At 47.7% G+C, this 17,452-nt stretch overlaps 2 protein-coding genes across 3 annotated transcripts in view; one reads left to right on the top strand and one right to left on the bottom strand.

The window, feature by feature from the left end:
• Positions 1-6,939, bottom strand: part of Tdg (Thymine DNA glycosylase) — a 109,328-nt gene extending 102,389 nt beyond the window's left edge. Inside the window, exon 1 of the mRNA XM_067353019.1 lies at positions 3,730-6,939. Coding sequence (XP_067209120.1) covers positions 3,730-3,926 — 197 coding nt within the window. The 5' untranslated portion in view covers positions 3,927-6,939. The remainder of the gene's footprint in view (positions 1-3,729) is intronic.
• LOC105671755 (uncharacterized) overlaps positions 1-17,452 on the top strand; it is a 139,632-nt gene that overhangs the window by 111,439 nt on the left and 10,741 nt on the right. The gene's annotated exons all lie outside the window — the stretch shown is intronic.

The following is a 17,452-nucleotide window of genomic DNA, read 5'->3' as shown; positions in this document are numbered from 1 at the left end:
GCGACGAAGGGGACGAGCGAGGTAGAGTGAGGGGGAGCAGGGGGGGGGGAGGGAGAAAGAGTACTACTCGTCGCCGACGAGATTCCGCAAATTATACTGTTTAAGGAACGAGGGCGCGACCGGACCTTGCGCAACGAATACAAATGCTGCGCCAGCCAGCCAGCCAGCCGGCGGCGGCGACGGCGGCGCGTCCCTTCGGCGCGCGTGACGAAATTCGTAAAGGAGCTCTCTCGAAGCCAGCCGCTCCGTCATATCCCCCGGGTGGGGTTGGAGAAGGGTGCGGCGCGGAACTCGCGGAGAGGATTTCACTGACACGAGCGTTTCGGCGACAGCGCGATAATATTTTTGAACTTGGGAGTCTCTTGCACTCCCGTGGAAGAGAAAAAATTCGTCGGCCGAGTCAAGCGAGACCGAGAGCCGCCGGCCTACACCGAAACTGGTTTCGTAAGCTCCGCTTCGGCAATAAAAAGGAGAGGAGGCGAAAGGAAGAGAGAAAGAGGAGGGAGTGAGAGAATGAGAGACAGAGAGAGAGAGAGAGAGAGAGAGAGAGAGAGAGAGAAAAACACGCAACGTGCGACCGCATTCACGACGAGCGCATTTACATGTTACGTAAAATTTCGTTGAGCCCGCAACACACGACGCGCCCGCAACTCCGGCGATCTCTCGTGCGCCTCGGTCGATTCGCATCTCAATGAAAGTTCAGATTATTTTTTGCCGCAGGAGAACGCGGGGAGATCTCTGTGTAACATTAGCGCTGTTAACTTTTGAATATGTAAAAATAAATTTAAATATCTTTAAGTTAAAATAGATATAAATTTACGCTTAAAATTTCAATGAGATGCGATAATATAATCGCGGTGGTGATGCTTTGTTTCACTTTTTTCCGAGCGAGAGTCTTCTCTCGAAAGAGGTGGAACGATATTTATTTATTTGCACGTATTCAAAAGTTAAGAGGAAAGAGTAACTTTCCATTAATTAAAAGTCGTCGCCTGAAAAAGGATTAAAACAAAGCTCGATATTGTTTGAAAATAAATTTATTTATAGTCACTTGCAGTCAGACGCACCAATTATCACCGATACAATCTCATTGTCGCAGATTATTTTTCACTTAAGAATTTCTCACCGGAGTAGCGACTTGAATCAGTTGATCGAACACACTCGCTAATTTAGAATTGCTCCGTATGACGTATTCGCTGTCGCACCAAGTATTATCGAAATCCGTCTCCTTTTTTTTTTTTTTTTTCCCGTATCGCAGAGACATCGGTACTAGGACGGCTAGGATGTAAAACGTTCGATTTATCATGCGTTCGATGGCTTGTTTTAATGTATCGCGCCGACTGAAACGCTGCAAATACCGGCGTACTAGAGTAAAAAAAAAAGGCAGAGCTTTTACTCCAATTTTCAAGGATGATAGATCGTCCCCCGTATTTCAAAATTGGAGCGAAACGAGCGTACGCTCTCTGTTCGCCGTTTATCGCCGCTCCTCCTTTTTTTTTTATCCGCGTTAACGTCGCGCGTTATTTCTGTCTTCGTGACTGACTCATCGACGCGTCTCGCAAAGAAATGACCCTTGCTCGACGATACCGTCGGCTTTTACATGCTTATCAGTACGCGCGTCGCGAAAAAGAAGCGTTCCGTACAGTCGCAGTGCGTCGCGGAACTGTTTCATCGCGCCGCGTTTATTTGAGACGAATCAGATTTTGAAACTTATCAAATTTGCATAAACACGAGAGGGAAACGTTCTGGAACAAACAACTCCGCCTGCTTTCGAAGTGAACGACCGATGCAACAAATATCAACGGATTTTAACGGAAAAAGCCGTTAAGATTTAACAAATATGTCGTTCGCGTGAGGTCGACCCGTAATTTAGCATTATGTATGAACCTGATTGGAGGATTTTTATTTTAATATTCTCACGGGACAGTGGCTCTCCCGTGGTCTATGAAAAAGAGAAATTGGTTATTTAAAATTCAACGTTCCGTGTCATAACAGGAATAATAATGCGATAAAGAGCGACGTGCAACAGTAAGCAGTGCGATGACATTCGATCCTCGCGGTTTTCTGCTCTTCTCACCGTAACCGCGCGCGCGACTTCTTCTACTTAACGCCACTTGAGGCGACCATTTATAAAGTCTGGCAGATACCTTCCGCGGCACATCGTGCGAATCCACCGCGTGCTTTCTTTTTCCTCTTATCCCATTCACGGGACCAAGAGATATTGAAAAAGAAACGGCAAGAATAATTTCTCTCTCTCTCTCTCTTCTTTCTCGCCGGCGGGAGAGAGATTCCCGCGCGCGCGGAGAATTCACCTGCTGATCTAAGTCACCATTTGTATTGTCTCGCGTATATTGCGGGAGCATGTGGCTCATAAAACCGTATCGTGCGTCCAGCCGTTTCCATTCGAAGATATTTCCGCGCGCACGCGGCCGCGGATAAAAACAAATATGAATGGCGGCGATACCGTCGCGTGCACCCGACCGCGTCGTTTAAAAGGTTAATGTCGATACCGACGAATGTAAATAAACGCTTTTAACGACCCGACGACACTCAACGGCCGATCGCTTGGACGAATCGAAGGAAAATAAGGGGCTACGAGAGATAAAGGCGACGCCGACGCACTTTCGTTCGTCTTCTTTCTCGCCGAGAGTTGGCGATGCGTTCTTTTTTGCCACTCAGTTAAAATAACTGTTTAATTAAAAAAGTCTAATAAGTCCGGCTTCATTGAACAGTAATTCTCGAAGAGTTCAATAGTGAGAAGAAGCAATATTCGCGCTCGAGATAACATCGCCCTTCGCCGCCCTATTATCTTCCCGTTTATAATCGTTTCGCGACAAGAATCTTATCTAGGAATGCGGTGCGGAGTAAGCACAATAAATCATACTGTCGAGGCGGGTGAAGTGAAGGTTTTCGCGTAAGAAGCCGTCAAGGTCGCGCTTCTCTCTTCCAACGAATGGGTTTTACGGGTTTTAACGTTCGGCAAATAACATTTGTTGGTCAGTTTGGTATATGAATATGGTTTGTCGTTTAGCGGTTGGTGTATTGATGCAAAACCCGAGTGTGTTTAGACAACGCCTAAACTGTGGAAAAAGCAAAATGGATTTACAGTTGCATGCTATTTTGGCCGCCTGGTTTCTGCAACAATTGAGGCCGCAAAATCGCCTTTATTATTCAATTCTCTAGTGAAAGCGTGAAAATCGTTGGGCTTTGTGACAATTATAACCTTTCTTCTATAAAGTACATGCAACGTAAATAACTTTCGAATATTTTGTTTCAATTTCAATTATTTCTCTCTCACACGACAAGAAGTGACTCGTCAATGCGAAAATTAACATCAGCTGAATGCGCTACTTCTCTTCAATTCTTAATAAATTGCACAAGTCTGCAATTTTTCACAAGCCTTTATAAAGATTGCTCAAATTTAAATGATACTACGAGGATGACTAAAGAAATTTCATGGGCCAAGTCAGATTTTGTACAACGAAATGCGAAAAGAGATGCGAGCGGCGGAGCTTCGCTGTTTAATCTCGTCCGAGAAGTCCTCGGACGTAAAGTTAACAACTTGTGGACGTAACACACCGTGGCCTGTAACCATGCCGTCGCGCGTTCGCAGCCGCGCTCGCCGAAGCGGACTCTCCCGGCTTTCCGAAGGTCGAACACTTTCGAGCGCCGAGTGCCCGCGGCCGCCGGCGATCAGTGCTCGAAAAGAACGGCAGGCAGGAGGATACTTACATCTTGTAGTGGTGTTGCATGTGGTGGCCGACTAGGTGCATATCGGCGTGTTGCTGTTGCATCTGCTGGTGCTGCTGCTGTTGCTGCTGCGGCTGCGGCGGCTGATGCATACCCTGGTGATGGTGAGTCTGCGGGGGGTCCAGGCTGGAGGCACCCAGCAGGGTAGCGCTCTCCCTGAACAGCGTTGCCACCTGCATCTCTACGGCTGTGTCGTTCGCGTTGTTGTTGTTGCTGTTGTTCTTAGCCTACGGAAGCAACCCGCGCCGTCGGCCGGCGTCGCGTCGTCGCGCGCGCCTCCTTTCCACCGCCGTATTTCCTAAGATCCTAAGAGCGTCGCTGAGAGAACGCGGGATCTGTGCGCCCGTCGCCCGTTAACGAGGACGGGGCAGAACGAATGCCTAACGCAGAACGTAATCCCTAGTAACGCGGATACGATCCTTCGAGACGACAAAAGCCCCTCGTGCTTCCCCGCGCGTTCCACGCCACGGCCTGGGATCGATAACCAGCCTCGGGATCCTTCGAAGGCGATTATTGAGTTCGGAGAATAAAGTTGTCCGTGCAATAAGGAACGTGATTACGATGTTTGCGAATAGTCACGGATGTGACGACTGCATTCGCCGCGACTCTTCCTCCTCTTCCTCCCCGCGAGCTATTCCGATCGCCGTTGATCGCGCGAGTGCTCGCAAATGATATCTTCCACCACACACCGTCTTTCCCCTCCTCGTGGACGATTGCTAGGATCGCGGATAGTCAGATCAGACGCGATATCCAGTCTTTAACGATAGTAATGCTGTCATCGGTTATTCAGACACGCTCGCGGCGTTTCGTCGCAAACTGACAGCGCGAATTGCGCCGTTCGAAATCTTCGCCGCGAGGCCTTCGCTCGAATCCGACGGGCTTTCTATCGGATGTTGCAGTTTCCCGACGGCAATGACTTGACACGCGCCGTCGGCACCCTCGTTCAGAGCGGCTATCCTCGCCAACACCTGATCGAGGATAACACCTGATTAGCGATCGCGACACACGCCGCGGCCAGCAGCACGACGGCTCCCGTCGGTGCTACCGTCGCGGCGACGGAACGTCGACGTCGATCGCGACGTGGCACTTTGCCGCACGAGTGTGTTCTTTTCTCGGCGAACACCGAGCGGATTTTGGATTCTCAGTCGAGGCCCCGTGAGGTCGTCATGGTTGCCCACGTCGTAGCAGCCGTCGGCAACATTACCAGCATCCTCTTTTCGCGTGAAAACCGCCAACCGAGCCGTGTGCCTCCGCGCCGACAGGCCGGAAGCCGCAAAAGTCTCTGCTCTTCGCTCCGCTCTTCTTCTCTCCTCTCTTTCTTCTCTATATCTCTTTCTCCCTCCCTCTCTCTCTCTCTCTCTCTTCGGGGTCCACTTGCGCGCTGCCTGGCCCTCGCACTCACACACACTCACTTATTGGAGGCGCGGACGCGCTCTCGCGCGCACAACACGCGAGTCGCACACGGGATCACTGGCCGCCGCGGATGTACTTGGTTTGCGAACTTTCTTTTTCGGAGGAGTTTCTCTCCCCTCGCCCCGCGTGCTCTCTCCTTGTCTCTCTCTCTCCCTCTATTTCTCTCTACCGTCGCGTTTATATTGTCGTCCCTTCACCCGCGACGCGGTGCCACCTCGAATTCGCGCACTCCGCGTCGTCTGTCATGTTCTCGCCGCCGCCGTCGCGCGCACCTTTTGAATTACGCGCACCGCCCGCCGTCTCGCCGCACCACCATCGATGCGGTGTGGTACACCCACGCCCCTGTAAAGGCAGCCGCGCGCGAGGGTGGCTGGCGCGCGTTATCGTTCACGTTTCTCGCGGCGTGTGCGTGCCGGTTGCAACGACGCCGCGCGACGCTCACTTCCACGTCTTCTCCGTCGGCTGGCGGCCTCCGTCTGCTCGCTGCGATAACTGACGATGCTTCGTAATACGTTGCAAGCGAAGCGAGTGCACGTACTCCTCGTGCGTGCCTGATCTTCTCGTCACGAGAGAGACGTGTCTGATAAAACGTGCATGCACTGTGTTTCGCGGATGACTCGCCTGCCTCTCCGTGCTTTTTGCGTTTATTCTTTCACGAATTATCTCTCTCTCTCTCTCTCTCTTTCGATCTCTCCTGCCCTCGCCTCTGCGGCGCAAGCTCTTCCTCTCTCTCTCTCGTCGTGTAAACACGCGCGCACACACACACTGCGGAATCTGCAACCGCGGCAGCAAGAGTCGGCACCGCACTGCTCGGCCGTATCGCTCGCTCGGCCGCTCGAACCGCACCGCTCGTACGTTTCCGCCCCCGTTCGATGTTGTTCGGTCGTTTTCGTGTTCGAAGCCTTACGGTGGCAGCGGCTGTAGCTGGTCCGACACACTCTGTCTTTCACTACTTCGCACTCTCGACGCCTGCGTCTTCGTCTCTCTTACCCTTCTGCCTCTTCTGTCCCCTTTTATCCCTCGCTGCGCACATGTCTGACTACCTCGCTCTACCATCAAGCCCCCTCACACTCCTTCTCCTCTCCTATCCCACTCGCTCTTCCTTGCTAAACGCGCTTCTCCGTTTCTGTCTCCTCCTCTCACTCCCGCGCACGTTCACTTTGTCCCTCTCTCCGTCGCTTGCATTCCCTCCTTTTCCACTGCAATCGTTCCGTCCTACTCATTCCGCACCTCTACCCCTCCTTCCGCGCTCCTCTTCCTTCGTCCGTCACACTTGCTCTCCTCCCACACCCGTCGCCCCCTTTGTCCCCCCATCTTTCTTCTTCTTTCCCCGTTCGCCGTTCGTTCCTTCCATCCTCGTTCTTTTCCATTCTTCTTCGTCTTCCCCTACGGCTGTCCTCGTCTCGCCCGCGGCCAAAGATAGCACGACGAGGCACGACAGGACTAATCGATCGCCGGCAATCGATGGTAAATCGAGGCACGCGTCCCGACGATCGATTGAGATAGATCGATCGCGCGCGGCGCGGTCCGCGCGATCGTTACCGGTCCGACCGACGTGCGGCTACATCGTCCGCATCGGCGATAAGGCCAGGCACCGCGAGAGATACGTATAACGGTCACTCTCCGTGCGCGTAGCAGCCCACGACGGCCGACCGAATTTACAACGGATCGTGTACGTCCTTTCCACCTATGGACCCGGGGACATTATGCAAATGAGCGCGCGTACGCTCGCGCGCGCTCGCTCGCTCGCTCGCGGGATTGTATTTACGGGAGGATGTCGCAACGGCAAATTCTTGAAGACGTGACAAGGGGGACGGACTCGCGCGCTCACATATTTACGTAGGTGATCTTTTTTTAGATTCGACGAGACGCGCGCGCGAACGTGTGCTGCGAGTCTCCTCCTCCGAGGGAGAGAGAGAGACAGAGAGAGAGAGAGCAACCCCGTGCTCGTCTTCGTCCTCATCTTCGTCTCCGTCGCCGAGTAACGGCCGTCGATACGTCTTACGTTGCGTTCCGTAATCCGGCGATGATGTTAAACAGCGGCATGACCGTGAATACGGCTTTTCATGCTGCCTCCAAAATACATTATTATACTGTGTGTTGTATAGTAGAGCGCGGCTCTTAGACGTTCGACTTCGGTTCAGCTCTACGTGTGTAAAGTTACGAACAGTTATCGCGGCAGAAAGTTTACAAGAAGTATGTACATCGCGGCGGCATTTACTGTAAAGAAGGTCGTAAATATTACAGATAGTTTGACGGCGAGTTTGGATTCGAGTGATGCATTCTTAACTCCAGTTGCTGAAAATACTTGGCGGGGTCAACGTATTCCAAGGCCTCGGCGTTGCAGATTGCATCAATGATGCTGCGTTTCGGGTGTCAGCATCTAGCAGGAATATATACGGAAGTCAGCGATTTCTCGAGTCGATTTTATGCGAAAGCAGTTTTCAGCGGAGCTTTACTGCAATTTATTTCAGAGCAAAACGGCAATATTGTCAGTAGATTTACTCGCGTTAGCTGCATTTTCTGTATTTAATCCTTTCAGCATTAACTGTATTAACGTATCTATTAATTATAATTTAAATGATAATGAACAGGCATTATCGCTTTGTATATGCAAATATTTCAGAATGTGGAAAATAATAGTTGTGTAATAACGATCGATTAGCATAATTGCTGAAGAGTTATCAGATAATGTTCTGAAAGCTTGTAAAAATTACTAATGCCACCGGTAAGCCAATGATGCGGAGTATTATCGAGAATTGAGGATGAAAATGTGTAATAATATATTCAAGAAAGAGAAGAAGAAGAAAGATATCAAGTGGAGAAAATAAAACGGGCGGATCTAGTATATTATTAGTAGGTTACCGGACAGCGGTCTTTTAATAAAATCTATATTTTCTTTCCCCGCGCTTTCGTTATTCGTCGCGATGTAATCCCGGCGATGTCGATAAACAATTAATAATCGCGGTATTAATTGCGCGCCGGGGCCGTATCGGCCGAGCGCGTCGCGACGCGGCCCGTCGTGGATCGTGCTCCCTTCGCACGATCGATCACTCTCGCGAGGGGGAAAGAGAGAGCGCGGCTAAATTATTATTCCCCAAAGTTGATTTCCGATTCCGTTCCGCGGGACACAGCGGTGCCTGCGGTGCCTCGTGTAACCAAAATAAACCCGTGTGCTCGTTGTACGCGCGGTCGGCGAACGAGGAAAAAAAAAAAAAAAAAGAGAGCTGGACCGCACGAATATCGGGCGGTCCGCGGCTCTCTCGCGATCGATCTCTCCTTCTCGCTGCGCGCGGGATATCCTTTCGCGTTCTTTCCCGCGTCCGTTCTTATCATTAATCGATTCGAATTATCGATCTCAAGCAGTCGCATCGCGCGGGTCGTGCGTCGTCCGTCGCTTCGGCCTGGCCCCGACACCGGTTCGCCAACGTATTCCGCTCTGCCTGGATGCACGACCGCCGTCGCCGCCATAGCGTGCTGCTCGCCATCGCGCGCATGTATGCGTGTACCTGCGTGCATACGTACATGCTCGCGTTTGCACGTGTGTGCGTATATATGCGAATGTATGCGCAGTGTGTACAATCCGACGAGCGACCACGAGCGCGAGGATGTGTTACGACGAGGCGTAAAGCGCGGGAAAGAGAGGAACGGAAAATGTGAGTGGTGTGTATGTGTGTGCGCGCGCGCGCGCGCGTGTGTGTATGCGTGTGTACGTCGGTCGTCGCGTGTTCATCTGTATACGTGGACGACAAGGTGTGTGGGTGCATGCGGTGACCCTGCCGTTGGATGGGTGGGTGGAAGATCAGGGGCGTACCGAGGCTTTCTCGAAATCACGCGGAACCGCGCGGACCACCGGCTCTCTCTTTTTGCATCGTCCTCGGCCACGTAACGCCTCGTGATATTTTTGATATACGACATCTTGCACGGAGCGCCGGGCTTTCGCGCCCTTTGCAAACAAACGCCCGCATAGATCTGTTCTTTGCAATCGCGAAGCTTTTTACGCTTGTTTTTCGCTCCCTCCGCGCGCGCGTGTATACCTGTTTCGTTTCAAACACGGGAAATGTAAAAAGTGCGACTAAACAGAACGAACATCGTGTTTCGGCAAAGCTTGTTGACTTTCGGATTTTGCTCCCTTTCGCCAAAATAGCATCCGCCGCGGATTTCTTCCATTTTTTCCTCGTGTATCTTTTTTTTCCAGATCTAATATGTCATTGATTCTTTGTTACTAATTTTCCACTATTTTATTATTATCGCATGTGCGATAATCTTTTTATTAAATTAAATAAATATTTCAAGTATCCAGTATATATGTATTTCTAATACACATCTGTATTTCAGTCATTTTTCTACTATCTTCATTAAATTTGTATGATCACTCAACCGCTGTGCAATGAATGACGCGAGAATTTACGTGCTAGATTCCGCGATGTTCCGCGCAATGATTCGCGCTGAATTTCGCCGACAGATTTCCGAAATGATCTTCAGAAAGCCGCGACTGCTACACATTCTACACGCCGGGCGAATCCTCCCCCCTCTCAATGGTGTCAAAGCCAAAACCTCTTGACACGCTCCTGCCTGGAGCAACGCGTTTGTGTCTGCGTGTGCGTGTGCGCGCTAGGTTGCCCCGCAAGAGAGGAGGAAACGAGGGGCTGAAGCGAGGGGAGGCCGCGAGCGAGAGGGATGTAACGATCGGGGTGGCGGAGAGGGAGATGTTCACGCGTGGGAGGAAGAGAAAGGGATCGAGAGAGACCGACCGGGTGTGCGGAACGTCGGAAAAGGACAATGCCAGTCGGACGGAGAACGTCGCTCCCGCGTACGAAAGAGAGAGAGAGAGAGAGAGAGAGAGAGAGAGAGCGAGAGAGAAAGAGAGAGAGCGAGCGAGAGGCAGCCTGCAGGGGGGATAAGACTAGCAAAAGAGAAAGAGAGATTTCGTCGGTGGGATGAAGACAGCGGTATCGCGTCGAAGCTTTCACACACGTGCACGCGCACCCACACTCACGCACACACATTTACACACGCCAGCGGATACACACCGAGCCGTCAAGCTCGCGCACTACAGACTGTCAGACTCCCACCACGAACTTTTGGAAAAATCAATAGAATACAAGAAAAGCCCATGGTGCGCCAGGCGAGTCGGAACCCTCTCTCTCCTCCTCCTCCTCCCTCGTCTTTCCCTTCTCTCTCCCTCTCGCTCGCCCGTACCTTCTGGCTTCCTCTCTCGCCCATCATCTCCCCCCTGCTTCTCGCCGCATCTCTCGCGCGCGGGCGCGGTGTCCGTGTTTGCTCGTGACAAAGAGAGGGAGAGCTCGCGTGTATACACTGGCGATCGACGGAGATAGGCGGTCTGCGTGCACGCACGACGGCCAAGGACGGAGATAAGGACGAGAGAGGCGAGAGGGACGGACGGGAGGCGTGGGATTGTGTGCGCGAGAGACTCGGAGCGTATCCAACAGCATTGGAGCGAGATGAACAGAGCTGGAGCGAGACAGAGAGATGAGGAGAGAGAAAGAGAGACGGGAAGCGTGAACACTCTAGAAGCGCGTTCAGCTGAACAAAGACAGCCAGCACGCGAACGAAGAGGGAGAAAAATTGCGTTCGTGTGCGCGCACGCTAATAGACGAGGCGGTCGGCGAGAGAAAGAGAGGGAAAAAGTTTGCCGCCGCGGAGCGAGAGAGAGACGGCGATGCTCGCGAGCATGTGCGAACTCTGTGCGTACCTAAGACGCGCATAAGTCCCGTCGTTAGACGAAAGAGAGGAAGAAAGAGCGGCGTACTCGTTTGTATGTGTGTATGCGCGCGAGAAAGACGGGAAAATACGCGGTTCGGCCGAGCTAGCGCGAATAGCTCGCAAGAGGTTACGTAGGAACGTTCGCTAATGGGCGGGAGACGGAGAGCCGTATGCAGCGAGATGCACAGAGAGACCGAGGGAGAAAGAGAGAAACGGGGATGCTGCGCGCGCGAAAACGCGCCCTGCTCGTGTTGGTGCACCGAGCAGAAGATTTGCACGGTTCAACAAACGCCTCCTCGCTTATGTATACGTGCAAAACTATGTACGAATCTCCTGGGGTAAATCGCACGTGTATATGGGACGTATGTATGTGCTGCACGCTTGTGTATGCATATAGTACGTATATATATATGTACGTGTAAATGTATATAGATATACTCTGTTATATACAGGGCATGTCCCTGACCAATCGCAGCTCCTTTTAACGACGGACTGTGCGAGTGGACGAAAAGAACCGCGTTTGGCGAAATTTTGCAGGTTGCATGTTAATTAAAATGAATCACACTGACATCGTCGATTCGATAACCGCGTATCATCATTTATCTCCAGCAATATTATAGAAATATTATATTTAGAATTATTGAAACAGTCAATAATAAGATAATAAACAAATTCTCAACGTATTTCGAGAACGATCCGTTTCGATTTTTTTAACGCAATCATCAATTTTTCTTCTTTTAGTATCTTTTTAGTTTGTCGGTTTGTCGAGCACAATGACCTGAAATGGGTTTGCGGGAGGTTTGAGATGTTAATTTAAAAAGACATGTCTGGTATATTATTTTTGTCATTTTTAATATAATTCCGAATGTGTGACAAATGAAGAATTAAAAGCAAGAAAATGAAAGAAATGCAAAATAAAAAATTGAACGAGTCGAGAGTGAAAATATAGTCTTTAAGTTATGTAAAATCTTGATAGAATATCTGTTAAATCTTTTGAAGTCTGAAGTTTTAATATAATTCGGATTCTTTTATCAGCATCCAAGCGGCATCTATTACGTTGTAGGATAGAGTGATTAGAAATATATTTAGCATTTCATTTATCATAGAAAAAACTCTAGTGCAATATAACTCTTTTTATTAGCGATTACTTTTCAGTGCCGAAAGTAATTTTTAATTAGGATCCTTTAAGCTAACATTTTTTGCAATCACTGCATCATCCTCAAAATTGTTAGCGTTTTTCCGACTTTAAAATCCTTTTAGCATCACTGCACCCTCGAAAACGTTAGTGTCCCGTTTTTCCGACTTAAAAACCCAGCTACCTAAATTCGCGGCAAGAAGGAAGGCGGAATGCGAGCCGTCTCTTGCGAGAGCACACCACTGACCAAGAGCGCGAACCGCGAACGGTGCGTTTTCTCTCGGTGGAAACGAGAACGGAGACGATGCGGTCGGGGAGCTGTGATTGTGGTAGTGCAGATTGCTCTCGTGTGCACCGCCTGCCAGTCACCCACGCCATGTTCGCGGCTCTCCCTCTCTCCTCCACTTCACCCGCATTTTTCCCTACAGTCGGAGCATTTTTCTCGATCGCGAAGAGAAAAAGCGCGCACAGAGTCGTCTATGATTTGCTCCTTCCGGTTCGTGTGAAACGCGCGGTTTCGAAACAAAAGCAAGCACTCAGTGTACAATTTTGCATCGCAGATGTGCAGCGAAAAGCCCCATTCGCGGAGTTTGAGATAATAGAAATATTCTAAGTCGATCTAATCGTCGCGTTGATTTTGACAATCTGCAATTTTTCTCGTCTGCTTTTCGGTCGGATAAAATTAGAAACGTGAAATTTATAGAGGCGCGAAATAATTCTGATGTAATATTCTCTCAATTGTGCCAAGAATATTAGAATAATATATTTGACGTACGCGGCTAGAAAAAATATTCCTACGTAGCCGCCACCGAAATATATATTATTAATTGAAACGAATGCGTTCTGCCGCAGGTATGCGCTTTCATTACAGCTCTCTAATGAAGAGATGTCACGAAATAATTAAGTTTATGATGATAAAATGTCATTCTGCGATACTGCTCGATTTTGACATCTCATAAGGATCTATCTCGCCTTAATCACAAGATTCGTATTCAATTGTAGTAAAGCCGTATTAAAATACGACACCACTTTTTCCATTCGCCGTTTATTTCGGGTCGCGATTTCCTCGAGCATTTTTTTCTCTGTGGCGCCTCATCCAAGCAATCTGAAGAGATGCGAAGGGTACGGCGACAGATCCAAACGGAATTGGAGCTTGGCTCCTACTAAACGGAACTGACCCAGCTTCGTGGCTTTCTACCCTTCTCTGATCTACCTCATCCCCTCGCTCTCTGTCTCTCCTACCCTCTTGTTTCTCTCATTCGCCCTCTTCCCGCTCTCTCCTCGCCCCCCCGCTCGCGCACCGCCGTCTCGTTTTCCCCGCTTCTCGACGTTCTCCCCGGTCGACGACGAGACACCCTCGAGAAGTTTCAATTTATACGGAAAGTCGTCATGACCGAATACACAAATACGTGCACGCTGCGCCGCTACTAGTCCATTCATATCAGCTGGCGCGATGTAAACACGAGAGAATCGTGACGCACAGCGAGATCCAGCTTTACGCCGCGGAGTCGTCTTAAGCTGATATTACGAACGTTACGATGTACTTTTAATTGGCTTTCAGACAGAGACTTATGGGACTTTATAAAATATTTTACGAAACTTCGGAAATTTCGCTAAATTCCGGCAGATCGAAATTAAACTCGAAACACTCAAAATATCGGACTCTTCGAATGACCGAATTGTATATTTGTCAGAGATGTATTAAATATGAATGAATACTAGTCTCTTATATAGAATATTTGCATTCTGTTCAATAAATTTGAAACACGTACTTTCAAACGGATTATAATTAATGTATAAAACAATAAAAGAATTTTTGATATTTAGCACAGCGATTAAAACTTAAAATACATATCTAATTATATAAAGCTAATTATATATAAAGATATATCTAATTTAAATTATATTCTAGAAATATTGAAATTGCGCTATATTCGATCGACGTGTTTGAAAAATTATACGCTCTGTACACAGCTGTAAAAATTCACCGAATATAGAATATACTTTTAGTTCGGATGCACTTAAGACGACCGATTGGACGGAACACGAATTGCATCGCAAGCATCTTTGACACCGTGCATCGAAGACGGTGTGAAAAAAAAAGAAATAAATGAAAAAGCGACGGGACCGCACGTGACCATTCAGTTTAAAGACCTTGAGAGGCACGCGACGAAAAAGAGCATTCCTTTGCTGCCACTGGCAGCAAGGCGGCGTTATGGTTGACGCCCTTTCTCGGTAGAAGTTGGCGAAGGGGCAGAGCGGTAGAACCGGGAACACCTGTCGTTATAAATTACCGCGATGTGTTACGAGTAACGTGGGGGATGTCGCGCCTGCCTTTCTCATCCCCGCAAGAATTTCACACCCTTCCACCTTGCGTTTTGTTTTCTCCTGTATAATTCCCTTTAAGGAATAACTTTGTAAAAGATTTAATGTTAATTGAATTCAATATGAGAAGTATATTCTTTTAATAAGCTTAGAGAAATGAAAAAACGAAATGACTAATAAGAATAATAATTATCACACAAAAAAAAGTGAAATGGAAGAAAACTATAACTGGATACAACATTTTTTACATTTACATCTTTATTTATTTATCTGTAGGCACATAAAATACATTGTACTAGCGCAGATTAATAAACACGTGAATTCGAGTTAAGTAGTTAAGGAGTTAATGCAATCAGACGAGAGAACGCAGATCGCGGCGACGAACGAAAATTCTCACGAGTTTTCAGCGATCAAACCTTGTCACCAGACACGAGCGAGATGAATCTCGACTCGAGAATTCCCCCCTTTCTTGCGTAATGGAGCGAGGAATTATTTTCAGACGGGGAAAGGGCGGGTGTTATTACGAGCCGAGAAAATCTCCGCGCGGCGTTATCTCGGCGCGGGCCGAGGCCACCCCTCGCGGCGCGGCGACGAAATTCTGAATACGTCACTGGTGTCAACCTCCCCCGACGCGGGGGCTGGGAAGAGAGGGTCGTGCACCCCCCTTTCCCCCGCGTGCATACGTGTGCGGGTTGCGCGGCGCGGTGTGTATGGCGGTGAGAGGAACGCGCGGAACGCTTTATGAATGGAATGTTTCCACGCCAACAAGTGTAGCGAGAGAGAGGCACCCGTGTGTCCCGCGTGTAAACACAATAATACCGACGTTTCCATTCATCAGGTCGACCCCGGCGGAACGGAGCGACCTCGAGAAATGCCTTTGGAGGCGCCGCCATAAACTTTGTGTGTGTACGTGTATGCATGCATTGACCTCTCTTCCTCCCGCCCTCTCCATCACTTTTTTTTCGCGCACTCGCCAACCCTTCGCGAGGCTATTTAAAGGGCGATTCGAATCTCGACCGCGTCGCCGCCGGCCGGCCTCGACTCATTTATCGCCACCCCCTTCACGGCCGTTTCCGCCTATCGGAAATCCAGAAGCCGATTAGGTCAATTTGGCGCTCCTTGAAATTTCTTCGCATCCCTAATGCGCCACAATCGGGAACGTAATTCGAGAAATTAATGGAAGAGCAATCAGACACGCGGGTGGCTGCGTCGCGCAAAATAACGGGAATTACACGCATTCGTGATTGACACGTGCTTACATTCGTAAACGCTTTAATCGCTAAACAATGAGAGAACGGAAGGAATTAATGTTGTCGGAAGTTTACACGAGGTGTTCTATTCTCTACACCAAAACAGTGCGAAGACCGCGCACAAATGCGGCGACTGGAGAAATTAACTCTTAACCGCTCCAGCAAAGTAACATTGTGTGCGGTAAAATGAAATATTTCAAGTTTCATCAATATTTTTGGTTACTTTGTCAGCGCTTCTATTTTATATTTCTTATGGTTTTTTTATGGTTCTCGCCAAATCAGTTCACGGCTAAACCGCGTGATTTGATATCCGCCACAAAATACACCGCGAAAAGCAACGTTCCGAAATTAATGCAACCGTTAAATAATCGCGCAATCGGAACGACAAACAGCTGTTAATTTTGTTTGCGTAAAACTGCTAATGACGAGCCCTCCATTCAACAGGTCGACCGTGTTGCAGCACGAACCGGTCTCTAGAAGCACGTTTTAGAGGCGCCATGTGTAACACGTGTTCCCTTGCGCTCCTTTTTCTCCTTTGTGCCCTCTCCCGCGGGCCGACGGATCGCTTAAAGTGATTTAAATGCGGATCACAATTTGCTCGAATATCTTTGTCGAGCGACGCGTTTTTCGCGCCGCTGAAAAATAATGTTACATTATTTCCGTAGTCGTCGATGCGGGATTTCGTTTCCACGGCGTATGCAAAAATTACCACGTTTATCAGCGGTAACGCAATTATTGTGTGATTCAGCGGCACTTGCGTGCCGGAGAACATTTTTCCCCGTTTCTCTTATATTTTATTTTATCGATTTATGTTATTTGAAATAAGATGTTGGAGAGCACGGACACGTTGCAATTACCGCAGAATGGTAGGGTGGAGTAAGAGGCGGCTTCAAGGGGAGCGCTACTCCGATATTGAAATATTTATGTGTATACCTTACGCGAATTGTTTCTTTCTTCTCTTGTCGCGATCGAGAAGACTTTTTCTTTTGACTTCGATGACATATGAACGTAGAATTACATGTGTAACATATATAATTTTCCACTTTCAACGCATCAAATTTTTATACCAGATTCCTTGAAAGATATGAAATCGGCGAAGTTTCTTTTTCAGTGAAAAAAATCCTAGTCGAATACGTAATTGCAAATATATTTCTTATTGACTTTTTTTTTATAAATTAAGTTTCAAAAATATAACTGAGAAACTACTTGTTTAATCTTATATTTAAAAATAAAATATTAATACTTTTTATCATAATTATTATTAAAATATATACTAACACATGCATTCGATTTTATGTAAGTAAATACTCGAGAGCCGACCATTTCTTCATTAAGATGCAGACAAATTTTAATGAAAGTTATTTTTTGTAAACAACATGACATGCAATAAAATAATACTATAACTGAAGATCAAACATAAAATTTAGTTTAAATGTTTTAATAATATAATTTGTTTACGACGATGAAATAAAAGAAGGAAATAAAGGAAATTTATTAACATTAATTTTGATATTAGACAATTGATAAAAGGAAAACTAATAAAATAAGAAGTATAATATTTCTCTAATAAACCACGAATAGATTTTTAACTCTACTATAATTTGCATTTTTTATATAACTTAATTTTTTTTTTAAACATGATATTTTTTGAAGTATTGTTAACAGAGACATCATCTGTCCGTCTTTATTTGCATAGATAAGCATTTTATCATAAACGAAAATAGCATGTTACGAAGTATTATCTTGCATTTACGAAAAGGCGTATTACTACGTATATCAATAGCAAAAGTGTCGAGTCACATATTGAAACGCAATCCCAAAATTATACACGCGTTATTCGCATCGCTGCATTGCG

This window comes from Linepithema humile, chromosome 4 (genome assembly GCF_040581485.1).
Source record: "Linepithema humile isolate Giens D197 chromosome 4, Lhum_UNIL_v1.0, whole genome shotgun sequence".
NCBI lineage: Eukaryota > Metazoa > Arthropoda > Insecta > Hymenoptera > Formicidae > Linepithema > Linepithema humile.
This window is presented reverse-complemented; position numbering and strand designations above follow the sequence as displayed.